The sequence below is a fragment of the Cavenderia fasciculata genome (genome assembly GCF_000203815.1).
Source record: "Cavenderia fasciculata unplaced genomic scaffold Scf_EU5ZYIE02H8LDV-5, whole genome shotgun sequence".
NCBI lineage: Eukaryota > Evosea > Eumycetozoa > Acytosteliales > Cavenderiaceae > Cavenderia > Cavenderia fasciculata.
In genome coordinates, this window is record NW_004457639.1 from 1,241,091 (window position 1) to 1,254,064 (window position 12,974).

At 30.5% G+C, this 12,974-nt stretch overlaps 7 protein-coding genes across 7 annotated transcripts; all 7 read right to left on the reverse strand.

Annotated features, from left to right (window-relative positions):
• Nucleotides 1–82: 82 nt before the first annotated feature.
• Nucleotides 83–2,981, reverse strand: DFA_10327 (uncharacterized protein; the record flags this gene model as incomplete). The annotated part of the gene is made up of 3 exons (XM_004354177.1): nt 83–86; nt 137–2,598; nt 2,715–2,981. 3 exons carry the CDS (start codon nt 2,979–2,981, stop codon nt 83–85), a joined length of 2,733 nt encoding a protein of 910 aa, XP_004354229.1.
• A 95-nt stretch (nt 2,982–3,076) lies between these two features.
• On the reverse strand, nt 3,077–6,449 carry DFA_10328 (uncharacterized protein; the record flags this gene model as incomplete). The annotated part of the gene is made up of 10 exons (XM_004354178.1): nt 3,077–3,414; nt 3,495–3,685; nt 3,746–4,256; nt 4,292–4,487; nt 4,529–4,753; nt 4,774–4,893; nt 4,934–5,044; nt 5,129–5,187; nt 5,335–6,146; nt 6,298–6,449. The coding sequence occupies 10 exons, from the start codon at nt 6,447–6,449 to the stop codon at nt 3,077–3,079; spliced, it is 2,715 nt and encodes a 904-aa protein (XP_004354230.1).
• Nucleotides 6,450–6,591: 142 nt separating this feature from the next.
• On the reverse strand, nt 6,592–7,738 carry DFA_10329 (uncharacterized protein; the record flags this gene model as incomplete). Its single annotated transcript, XM_004354179.1, has 4 exons — nt 6,592–6,745; nt 6,864–7,405; nt 7,480–7,629; nt 7,679–7,738. 4 exons carry the CDS (start codon nt 7,736–7,738, stop codon nt 6,592–6,594), a joined length of 906 nt encoding a protein of 301 aa, XP_004354231.1.
• A 177-nt stretch (nt 7,739–7,915) lies between these two features.
• On the reverse strand, nt 7,916–8,977 carry DFA_10330 (uncharacterized protein; the record flags this gene model as incomplete). Its single annotated transcript, XM_004354180.1, has 4 exons — nt 7,916–7,987; nt 8,011–8,064; nt 8,157–8,446; nt 8,695–8,977. 4 exons carry the CDS (start codon nt 8,975–8,977, stop codon nt 7,916–7,918), a joined length of 699 nt encoding a protein of 232 aa, XP_004354232.1.
• A 118-nt stretch (nt 8,978–9,095) lies between these two features.
• DFA_10331 (uncharacterized protein) lies at nt 9,096–9,607 on the reverse strand (the record flags this gene model as incomplete). Its single annotated transcript, XM_004354181.1, has 2 exons — nt 9,096–9,316; nt 9,394–9,607. 2 exons carry the CDS (start codon nt 9,605–9,607, stop codon nt 9,096–9,098), a joined length of 435 nt encoding a protein of 144 aa, XP_004354233.1.
• Nucleotides 9,608–10,171: 564 nt separating this feature from the next.
• Nucleotides 10,172–10,315, reverse strand: DFA_10332 (uncharacterized protein; the record flags this gene model as incomplete). Its single annotated transcript, XM_004354182.1, has 1 exon — nt 10,172–10,315. One exon carries the CDS (start codon nt 10,313–10,315, stop codon nt 10,172–10,174), a length of 144 nt encoding a protein of 47 aa, XP_004354234.1.
• A 255-nt stretch (nt 10,316–10,570) lies between these two features.
• Nucleotides 10,571–12,919, reverse strand: DFA_10333 (uncharacterized protein; the record flags this gene model as incomplete). Its single annotated transcript, XM_004354183.1, has 3 exons — nt 10,571–11,165; nt 11,763–12,631; nt 12,710–12,919. The coding sequence occupies 3 exons, from the start codon at nt 12,917–12,919 to the stop codon at nt 10,571–10,573; spliced, it is 1,674 nt and encodes a 557-aa protein (XP_004354235.1).
• Nucleotides 12,920–12,974: the final 55 nt, after the last annotated feature.

Sequence of the window (12,974 nt, forward strand, 5' to 3'; positions counted from 1 at the left end):
TTTAATTTATTTTTTAAAATGAATAAAACCAATTTCTATTGCTTTAACAATAAAATGATTATATTCTTTTTGAGTATAATTATTAACTAAACTATTATTATTCTTTGTATCTTTGTTGAAATAATATTTATCTAACCATTGATTTAATATTGCAATAAATCTTAAATCCAAAGGAGGTGGATCTAATTTAATTTGAATTGATTGATATTGTTTTAATTGATCTTGTTTGAGATGATTATAAATTCTTTCTAAATGATTTGCAAACTTTTCATCATATTTTAATTGTTTGAGATGAACTGTTGTAAACCATTTTTGAATATCCAAATCCTCTGAATATCTAATCCAAAGTGAATCAAATTGTTCATCTGTCAATTCAGTTGAATAATAAATGATTTCATGTTGACGACTTGATGGTACTAATTCTAAAATATCATTTGCAAGATGTTGATAATCTATTTGTTCTTCTTCTACTTGATTTTCTTCTTCTTTTTGTTCAATATCATCCATCACCTTTTCTTTTTGTTGTTTTGATTCCAAATCTTTTTTTAAAAGGTAAAAATATAATTTGAATATCTTATTAATTGCCTTTTTGAAATGTTCAATAGATAATGAACTCATTTCGATTGGTGTGGCTTCAAGGAATTCTTTGATAAATCTAAAATGACCAACCTTGACAAGTGATCCAAGGATTTTAACTAGATCATACATATGAACTTGGTTTTCTTCACCATCTTCATCATAACCAATATCATAGACACGTTGATAGAGATCAACGTCGGTTGACATGGCTGCACTCGAAAGGAAGAAATAAAATGGGACATATTGTGTGCTACTGACCATTCTTTCGACGAGTGGTGGAGGTAGAAACCAATTGATATCCGAGTTGTAGGACTCTGGTAGGTTTTGAGTATCATCAAAGTCAGTGTCATCAAGAATCTTTCCAATGATTGATACTAATTGGTCACGTGTTGAAGAATACTCGTCGGTGATGTACTTGCGAATCGATGGTAGTTCGATGAGGCATTTTTCGGTATTTTGACCGACATACTCTGCCACTCTTTCAATCAAATGATAGTTAGAGTCACCAGGTATTGAAATGATTGATTGAACTGTATCAACAACATCCATGATAAGTGATTTTGCAAATGGTGATTCGAGTACAAAATCTAGTTCTACATATTCTTTGCCCTTTGAGGCTTGTTTAATGGTGGGGCCGACAATATTGGTAGGATACGTTGCACCAAAAGTAGCATGTTGATTCAATAGATTGATATAGTGTTGTGAGCAAAAGACAGGATCGATACTTTCGAGATGGTGAAACTTGATTTTGAACCCATCTCGCTCTGCCACTTGGAAAATATAGTTTACAACATTTTCTGCTCCATTTTGTAGCGACAGTCCAAATCTCGACTTCTTGTTGATAAAATCTTTGGATTTACACAATGATTCAATATTGTATTTCAGATACTTCAAATCTGTTCCGTCCAAAAATTCTTTTAACAATCCATCCTCTTTAATGGGTGGATCAGGTGGTTCTGAAAAGTCAGAATCTACCAATCTTAGTCTTTGTAATTCTTCCTTTCTCGCATTCTTTCTTATTGCAATGTTGGAAGAAATGACATTTAGAGAATGAAAATTGTATCGTCTATTGATCAGATGTTGTATGACCTTGATTTTGTCTTGTTCCATTGCCTCTGCAACCAATTGTATCACCCTTTCACTAAATTCTTCATCGTAATCTTCATCGTAATCTTCTTCTTCATTGAAATCTTCTTCTTCACCGTAACTTTCGTCAAAATCATCTTCTCCGTCTTCATCTTCATCATCATCATCATCTTCTTCGTTATGATCATCATCTTGGTTATTTCTCTTGATATTTTGTCTAATATTTCCAAGCAATGATGCAAAGAATTTAGCTGGATTATTATTATTATTATTATTATTATTATTATTATTATTATTATTATTATTATTATTATCAATTTGACTATCATCATCATCATCATCACCATCTTCATCATCTTCATCATGGTTTTGAGGATTATAAATGTCATTATAAAGAAGGCTACTATGATGATGATGATGATTGTATTCTTTATGTGCAATGTTGTAGGCCTCGAAAATTTGGATCAACTCTTCTTCACTCTTTTCCTTGAACAACTTGGAGAGATCTGTAGTTGCAAACAAATCTCTAGATCTGAGTGAATCTTTGAGATTGTATCGTTTGCACAGATTTTGAATGATTTGTACGTCACCAACCACCGAGACTGCAGTCACCAGCATGCTACGCAATAACCACAATGATTTGGTAAATACATTGTCGTCGACCAATAAATTGAATACCTCTGTACTCAAAACCTTGGGTCTACCAATAATAGCACCACAAAATAATCCTTCAAACTTGCTAAGTCGATCTTCTTCTTCTTGTTCTTTTTTATCATTTTCATCTGATGTAAATTCCCTTGCATATATTCTATCATAATCGATATTAACCATTGTTTGAAATGGTGCAATCTCTTCTTTAATTCTATTTATCAAGTATTCCAATACTTTATCATTATTAAAATAAATTGATGTTGTCATCAATTTATTTAATCTCTAAAAGAAAATAAATAAATAAATAAATATTAATATGATTATTAATATGACGATGAGGTTGACTATGTTTACATACATTACTATTATTTCTATAAATACCATCAGATGATTCAAACAATTTGTCTCCAAAGTTGATCAATATGTTTCACAAATAGATCACTTAAACCATATTTAATATAATCTATCATTGTGTAGAGTGATGTTAATTTAACTGCTTTAATCTCTAATTGTTGATGAATCAAACTGACATGATTAAATAGTATCTTTCTAATATAAACTTGATTTAATATCTTTTGTAATGCATTCTTTTCCTCTGCTGCTATTCCTCTTTCTTCTTCTTTATCTTTCATCTTTTTCTTATCTCTATTGTTTGTATCTTCCATTATCTGTTATTGAACATCAACAAATATTTATGTGTGTATCTGCATTGCCAACTTTCTTTTTTTTTTGTTTTAAATTTTGGTTTAATAATTTTAAATTATTTTTTAAATTGATTGGGAACGAAACCAATTTCTATTGCTCTATCTATAAATTGATTATATTCTTTTTGAGTATAATTATTGATTAAACTATTATTATTATTATTATTATTATTATTATTAGTATCTTTGTTGAAATAATATTTATATAACCATTGATTTAATATTGCAATATATTTTAAATCCAAAGGAGGTGGATCTAATTTAATTTGAATTGTTTGATATTGTTTTAATTGATCTTGTTTGAGATGATTATAAATTCTTTCTAAATGATTTGCAAACTTTTCATCATATTTTAATTGTTTGAGTTGAACTGTTGAAAACCATTTTTGAATATCTAATCCAAAGTGAATCAAATTGTTCATCTGTCAATTCAGTTGCATAATAAATGATTTCATGTTGGTGATGTGTTGGTACCAAATTCTACTAATTCTAAAATATCATTTGCAAGTTGTTGATAATCTACTTCTACTTGTTCTACTTCTTGTTTTGATTCCAAATATTTTTTTAAAAGGTTAAAATATAATTTGAATATCTTATTGATTGCCTTTTTGAATTGTTCAATAGATAATGAATCCATTTCGATTGGTGTGACTTCAAGGAATTCTCTGATAAATCTAAAATGACCAACCTTGACAAGTGATCCAAGGATTTTAACTAGATCATACATCTCCTCTCTTTCATCCCCTTCTTGGTTATAACCAATATCATATACACGTTGATAGATAGCAACGTCGGTTGAAATGGCTGCACTCGAGAGGAAGAAGTAAAATGGACATATCTTGTCGTAGTGACCATTTTTTCGACAAATGGTGGAGGTAGATACCATTTGAGGGAAACTTGAATAATAGGACATTGGCAGGTTTTGGGTTTCATCAAAGTCAGTGTCATCAAGAATCTTTCCAATGATTGATACTAATTGGTCACGTGTTGCAGAATACTCGTCGGTGATGTACTTGCCAATCGATGATAACTGGGTAATGCATTTTTCGGTATTTTGATCAACATACTCTGCCACTCTTTCAATCAAATGATAGTTAGAGTCACCAGGTATTGAAATGATTGATTGAACTGTATCAACAACATCCATGATAAGTGATTTTGCAAATGGTGATTCGAGTACAAAATCTAGTTCTACATATTCTTTGCCCTTTGAGGCTTGTTTAATGGTTGGTGCAACTATATTGGTAGGATGTGATGCACTGAGAACATACTATGTTCATTTAATAGATTGATATAATCTCTTGAACAAAAAATTGGATCGATACTCTTGAGAGCATGGAATTTAATTTTGAACCTTTCTCTTTGTGCCAACTCGAAAATATACTTTACAACAGTTTCTGCTCCATTTTGTAATGACCTTCCAAATTTCCACTCCTTTTGATAAAATCTTTGGAACGACCGAGTAACCTAGTATTGTATTTAAGATATTCTAAATCTGTTCCATTCACAATATCTTTTAACAATCCATCCTCTTTAATGGGTGGATCAGGTGGTTCTCCAAAGTCAGAATTTACCAATCTTAATATTTGTAGTTCATTCTTTCTGGCACACTCTCTTATCGTGGTGTTGGAAGAGATTACATTGAGAGAATGTAATTTGTATGGTTTCCTGAGAAGATGACGTATAACTTGGGTTTTGTCTTGTTCCATTGCCTCTGCAACCAATTGCATCACCTTTTTGAAAGGATAAATACATTGTCATCAACCAATATATTAAATACCTTTGTACTGATTGGATTGGGGTCACCAACATAAACATCAAATGAATCTTCAGACATACCAATGTTTCCTTCATCCTCTTCTTTTTCATTCTCCTAGAAAGAATTCTTTGGTATACGATCTATCATAATCTACTATAACCATAGTTTGAAACGGTCCAATCTCTTTTTTAATTCTATTTAAAAAGTAATCCAATACTTTATCATTATTAAAATAAATTGATGTTGTTATCAATTTATTTAATCTCTAAAAGAAAATAACAAAACAATATTATTAATAATAATATTAATATTTTTTTAGATTATAAAGTTAAAGTAGTTGTATACATACACCATTATTTTTATCAATTCCATCAGATGATTCAAACATTAATAGTGATTTGTGTTTCTCTCAGTAGTAAAAAAATAATAAACCAAACTACACTCACACAACCACTATCTAAATTTGGTTTATTTTTGGAAATGGGAGGGAACGAAGCCAATTTCTATAGCATACTCCATAAAATGATTATATTCTTCCAAACTATAATTATTTACTATTATCTTTGTTGAAATAATATTGTTCTAAACATTGATTCCAAATTCCAATATATTCAATTTCCAAAGGAGGTGGATTTAATCTAGTTTTAATTTGAGTTGATTCATTTTGTTGTTGTTGTTGTTTTTTTAATTGATTTCGTTTTAAATGTTTATAAATTCTTTGTAAATGATTCAAGAATTGTTGATCATATCTTGATTTTAATTGTTGTTGTTTAAGATGTTGTGATGGATTAGCCAACCATTTTTGAATGTCCAATCGATTGGTCTGTGAATATCTATTCCAAAGTTTTTTAAATTGATCATCTGTCACTCCAGATGCATAGTAGATTATTTCATGTTGACGATAGGATGGTCCAACCAATTTTAAAATTTCATATGCCATTTTTTGATAGTTTATATCGATTTCCTTGGGTGCAACATCTTGTTGTCGTTGCTTGAGATCTTGAGAGAGTAATTCAAAATATAATTTGAATAAAGTATTGATTGCCTTTTGACAAGTTGTATGTGACATGATGGAGAGGTCGATATGAGTAATACACAGTAAAAACCTTTTAGCAAACATATAGTAACCGGCATTGATTACCAAAGCAAGGATTTTGACGAGTTGATAGGTTGTAAACTTGTTGGCTGGGTATCCAATCTTGTAGATTTGGATAAAGATGTCAAAGTCATTTGACAATGCTGCACTAGCTAGGAAATGGTAGAATGGACAGTAATGTATCTTTTGAACCAATCTAGTGAGAAGATGTGGATGGATGATCCTCTGTATCTTGGGTACACATGTTTCTTCTGGTTCGATTTCATTGATTCTAAAATCATCGAGTATGAACGGCACAAATGAACCTGTTTCTACCTGGGTACTCGTCAGTGGTGTGTTTAATAATCGATTCTAAAGGGACATGAATATTCTGTGGATGATCAGTTGCATGTACCATCAGTTTAGTTATCAACCTCTCATACGAGTCTTGGCCCACATCAATGATCGATGCGATAGAGTCGGCTATATCGAGGACAAGAGTTGAGCAGAATGTTGAATCAAGGACATACTCTAGTTCTTCATACTCTTGACCCTTGGTAGCTTGTTGCAATGTAGATCTAACGATATTCGACATTGACGAGTAGCATGGTGTAACTTACTGTGACAATAAGTCGATATAGTGACGTGAACAAAATACTGGATGTATCTTGCGAATGAATTTAATATCAAATTTGATTCCATGGGTTCGAGCTTGCTCCAAAATATACGTCACTACATCAGTTGCACCGTTTTCCAATGACAGATGAAAACTCCATTTCAATGTGATTGATTTCTCCAACGTTCGATTTTTGTAGGTCAGTGGTGACGTAATGTATTTTAAAAAGTTGGTGTCTGTTCCATCCCTTATCTTGTCCAACAATCCTTGATGATCTACATTATCAAAAAATCCACCATAATGTAATTAAAGTCATTGAGTTGTTTCTTTCTTGCATTCTCTTGTACAAGGATGTCAGAGGTAGTGTCCACAAATAAATCTGAAAATCCAAACCTAAGTTGGTCACCCATCGACATACACATATGCTTTGTAATATTCGGACGGTTGAGAATCATTGATTGTACGGCTACATATGTAGTTCCATCGATAGTTTGACCATTCAACTTTCTAGTCACTTCATACAAATTGATAAACTGTTGGTCATCCATTCTTTGTAAAAGCGTAAAGATCTTTGATGGCGTCGTACTCCCAAGTGGATAGCGTTCAGTATACAAGTGACCAAACTGACGATTATAACGTTTAAACAAGGTTCTAACTATATCTACATCTCCAATAACAAGTACCGCAGTCTTTACCATTCTTTTCATCAAGTCACTAGATTCAATGATTATATTGTCTTGTACCAACAAATTAAACACCATTGAACAAAGACATAGTACATCCATTTCATAACCTTGTTTAACATATCCATGATTATAATTGACTTTAACCATTGTTTGAAATGGTCCAATCTCCTTTCTTATTCTATTTATCAAGTATTTCAATGCTCTATCATTATTGAAATGAATTGCTATAGTTATTATTCTATTTAATTTCTAAAGAAAATAAACAAAAAGTTAGTAAGTATAATTATCTAGGTAAAATAAAAGTTGTATGATATGTGGCATACATTATGATCACTATTATTTGTATATCTACCATCGGTAAACATTAATGACCAAAGTTGATCTATATGTTTCAAGAATAGATCATTCAAACCGTATTGAATATAATCAACTATCGTGTAGAGTGATGATATTTTAACAGTTGTAATATTCAACTGGTTATGAATAGAACTGACATGATTAAATATCACTCTTCTAAGATACGAATGATTTAATATTAAATGAAAGAAAGATGGAGAGTGATTCGGGATCATCACTTTGCATAATTTTGTATTTTTTTTAATTTTTTTATGATCGTTCTTTTGGTCCATCAAAAAAATAGTTTTTTTATAATAATAATAATAATATCAAATAAGGAATAGTATTAACAATGTATGTATATACTAAAAAAAGAAACAAATAAAAGAAATATTTATTTTTTATTTGAAAAACTTTAAAGTTTTAAATCTCTAATCTTATATCTCTTTGTACAGATAAATAAGATAATAATAAGGTCCAATCTCTTCTTTCATTCTATTCAAAAGGTATTCTAATACTCTATCATTATTATAATGAATAGCTGTACTAATCAATCTAGTAGTAGTTGTATTCTTTTTTTTTTAAAATAGAGATGTTAATTGAGATAACAAAGTTAGTTGATTGTTTAATGTTAATCTTTTTAACATCAAAATAATATACTTACATCACTATTATTTCTATATCTACTGTCGGTAAACATCATTATCCAAAGTTGATCTATATGTTTAAAGAATAAATCATTTAAGCCATATCGAATATAATCAACCAGAGTAAAGAGTGATGATACTTTAACAGTTTCAATCTCTAATTGTTTGTGAATAGAACTAACATGATTGAATATCTGTCTTCTAAGATACGATTGATTCAATATATATTGTAATAATGACGATACTAAATTCTTCTTCTTATTATTATTGTGTATAACTTGTACATCTCTTTCTTCTACTTGTACTACTACTTCTTCTTTTAACTTTTTTCTTTCCCTCAACATCACTCGATTTAATTTTTGGACAAATGAATTCCAAAACCAATTTTTTTGGATTAGGTCAAAATCGCCTCCCTAATTGAACGTAGCTATTCTTGGAAGAGAAACCAATTTTCACATCTGCATTTGAAATGATTCATTGATAACTTTTGATTAATTAAACAGCCTTGATCTAAAGGGTTGATTTTTATTTAAAATAACTTTGTAGGAATAAAACCAATGTCGTTTGCTTGATCTAAAAATTGATTGTATTCATCTAAAGTGTAACTGTTGACTATACTGTCACTATCATCATCTTGGTTTTTTGTGGTAAAGTAATAACTTTCTAAACATTGATTCCAAATTCCAATATATTCAATTGTTAATGGAGGTGGATTTAATCTCCTAGGATGAGTTGATTGACCTATTGATTGATCTTGATTTAAATATTGAAATATTCTTTGTAAATGGGAAAAGAATGATTGATCATATTTAATAGTTGTGATGGGGTTGCCAACCATTCATTCATTTCTTGTATTTCTTTAAAGTAGTGATCCCAAAGAAAATCAAATTGATCATTTGTCAATTCAGATGCATAATGATCCTCCTGTTCTTGTTGTTTGGATTCCAAATCTTTTTTTAAAAGAAGAAGATTTCATCCATTTGATTACCCTTTGGAGTTTGTTGAAATAAAGATCTCACAATTTTAATGGGTTGGTTTCCAAAGTCTGGTAGTATCTTTGAAAATAAATCAATGTATCTACGAGAACAAAAGATTGGATGAATTGATTCCACTCTGCATGAATTGTCAAAAACCCTACTGCAAACTTGACAATATCTTCTACTCCATTTTCGATCGACTTTGAAAACATGTATCTTATCAGCCGAAATTGAAAATATCTATCATAATTGTTATTTTGACCGTGAATATATTTACGTAACACAAATTCAGCACAATTCCTGACCATGTCCAATAATTGACATGGATCATTGAAATCCAAACAATAGAGATAGAGTATTTCATTGTTTCTTGCATACTCTCGAATCTTGTTGTTTGTCATTTCGAGGACTTCAACATTTTGGTATGGATAATAAGATATCTTGTATTGTAGTAGTTCCAATCGATCATGAAACAAGGCGTATCCAACCATACTGTTGACTGTGATACCACATTATTGTCCATTCACTGTTTTGACAGCTAAATAAAGATCGATCAGCTCGATTGATCAAATAGTTTGAATGATATGTCGGTAGGTATATCAATGAAATTTAAATGGTTGATGTTATATCGTTTGAACAGACTTCTAACAACATCGACATCTCCAATCACCATGATTGCGGTCAGTGCCAATATATGCAATAATTCAACAGATTCAATGAATACATTGTCGTCTACCAACAGATTAAACATCTTTTCTCCAAGGCAATGGACCTTTTGATCACATTTCTTTTTGTTCATTCGTTTGTAATCTATTACTATCATAGTTTGAATGCAATACTCTATTATAATAATTATTATAATCAATTGTAATTGTCATGATTCTAGTTAATCTCTAAAGGTATATTTGTTAGTATGATGTGCTTTATATGATTCAACACTATTAATATACTAACACATGTTACATGACTATGATCATTTCTATATCTACCATCAGTAAACATTAAACTCCAAAGTTGATCAATATGTTTAAAGAATAAATCATATTGAATATAATCTAACAGAGTGATACTTTAACAGTTGTATTCTTTAATTGTTGATGAATAGAACTAACATGATTGAATAATGACGATACTAAATTTGATTGATTTGATAATTGTGATTTGATCTTCTTATTTTCTCTTGTATTTATATCTTCCATTTATTATCTACTTTTTTTTGTATTAATATGTAAATGCAATTTTCTAGAATGCTTGTCAAGGACAAAAAAAAAAAAAAAAAAAATTAAAACAAACAAAAATTAAAATATATTTTATTAAAATATATTTTATTCCCTTTCAAGAATGAAACCAAATTCAATTACCCAATTCATTAAATGATCATATTCTTCTTGAGTATAATTATTTACTATACTATTATTATTATTAATATTTTTGTTGTTGAAATAATAACTTTGTCAACATTGATTCCAAATTCCAATATATTCAATGTCAAATGGAGGTGGATTCATTGGATATTTGATGTATTGATATTCATCTAGTTGATCTTGTTGATAGAGTCTATACAATCTTTGAAGATGATTAAAGAAATTTTTATCATACATAAAGTTATTGTGATCTTTGGATGGGTCGTCCAACCAAAATTCAACATTTGACTCAATAGAGAACCTAACCCAAAGAATATTGAATTCTTCATCGGTCAATTCTTTTGCATAATAGATGATTTCAAATCTTTTTTTGGTTGGTACTAGATCTAAAATTTTGTTGGCAAGTTGTTGATAGTCTTGGAATTGGTCAATATCTTCTTGTTTTGATTGTCTATCCTTTTTGACCAAATCAAAATACAAGTTAAATAGAATTTCAATCGAGGATTTCTGGTATGAAGGCACCATTTGAGGCATTGTGTCTAGGTATTTCATTGCAAAATGATAGTGACCTGCATTGACAACCAATAAAAGGATTCTGACAAGTTCACTGGCTAGGATAGTGTTGAGGGCTGAGACTGCTTTGTAAACACGTTTGTAAAGATTTATATTGGCAGTCATGGCTGCACTCGAGAGTAAAATGTATTGAGGAACAAATTCGACATAGGGGTAGATCCGTTTCTTACAACACAGTTGGGTTAACCTTTCGATAAACAAAGGATGGACTATCCTTTTGTCCAAGATTGGGAAGCTGAAACTTGGTTGGCCTATGATGTCCCATTCATTCAATATTCTTACAAAGACGGATATGAATTCACCACTGCTTTGGTAATCATCTCTTGTGTACCTATCGACCAATTCGTTTGGGAATTTACAATGGTTGGGGAATTCTTTGACAAAGGCAACCAGTCTCTCGACCAAATGGTGAAAGACATTGCCGCTAGTCATATCAATGATGGATGCAATCGAGTCTGCAATATCGATATTGATTGACCGACAAAACCCTGATTTGAGTACATAATCTAGTTGGTCATACTACTGACCCTTTGGGGATTGTTCAAGTGTTGATCGGACAATATTGGAATAGGTTCTCTCCATTTGACAAACATGATCTGACAAGAGATCAATGTAATGACGAGAGCAAAATATGGGATGTATCGACAACCTGGGATTGCAGGTTCCAATTCTAAAGGTAAAGTTTGGGTTGTTTTGCAGACGTGCATACTCTAATACAAATGAGACTACTTGTTCAGATCCAGATGCAAGAGCCTTTGCAAAGTAATCTTGTTCTTGCATTTTCAAATTTATATTTTGGGAATCATTCATATCAGTTGTCTGTGGTGAGAAAATGTATCGAACATACTCAATGTCTGCCCCATTGTTGATCTTGTCCATTAATCCTTGGTCATCATAATAATAAGAATAATCATCCCAGTAGTCGATTTTTATGATTTCTTTCTTTCTCTCGTTTTCTTGTATATTTTTGCTTGCATATGGCGAGAAGAGAAATGGAGAGATCTTTGGTTTCCATTTTTTCTTTCCTTGAGAGGCATGTTTGATGAGATTGAGACGGTTATAAACCAATGCATACATTCTAATATTTCCTTGTGTCTCTTTATCGATCATTTTGTTGAGTTTTGTGACGACATTGTACAGTTGGATCAACTCTGTATCCGTCTTTTTGTTGAATAAATCTTTAATCATTGTTGGTAAACCACAATCTATTGGCTCGTACTGTCTAAATAAATCAATGAGATTTGAGAGATTATATCGACCAAACAACTCTCTAATGATATCCACATCTCCAAAAACTAAGATAGCAGTCTTTACCATTCTATTCAATAATCTATTTGATTCAATAAATATACTATCATCTATCAATAGATTGAAAACCTTTGGATTTAGACAATAGATATTGGTTTCTCCATGACAATAGATATCTTCTGCGCTATCTTCTCCATGACATGAATCGATAAAATCGATTCTGATGGTCATTTGAAAAGGTGATATCTCTCTCTTGATTCTATTCAATAGGTATTCCAATACTCTATAATTATTAAAGCAAATAGCTGCTGATAATATTCTTGTTAATCTCTTTGTTATAAATAAAAGGTAATTAATTAATAACTTGATTGTTTTTTCATATCAATATTGCTTTGCTATAATACATACATGACTATGATCATTTCTATATCTACCATCAGTAAACATCATTCTCCAAAGCTGATCTATATGTTTAAAGAATAGGTCATTCGAACCATATTGAATATAATCAACCAAAGTATAAAGTGATGATACTTTAACAGTTTCAATCTCTAATTGTTTATGAATAGAACTAACATGATTGAATATCTGTCTTCTAAGATATAATTGATTCAACATAGCTTTGAATAAAGTTGACGACGATGATATAGCTGATTGATTTGATCATTATGAT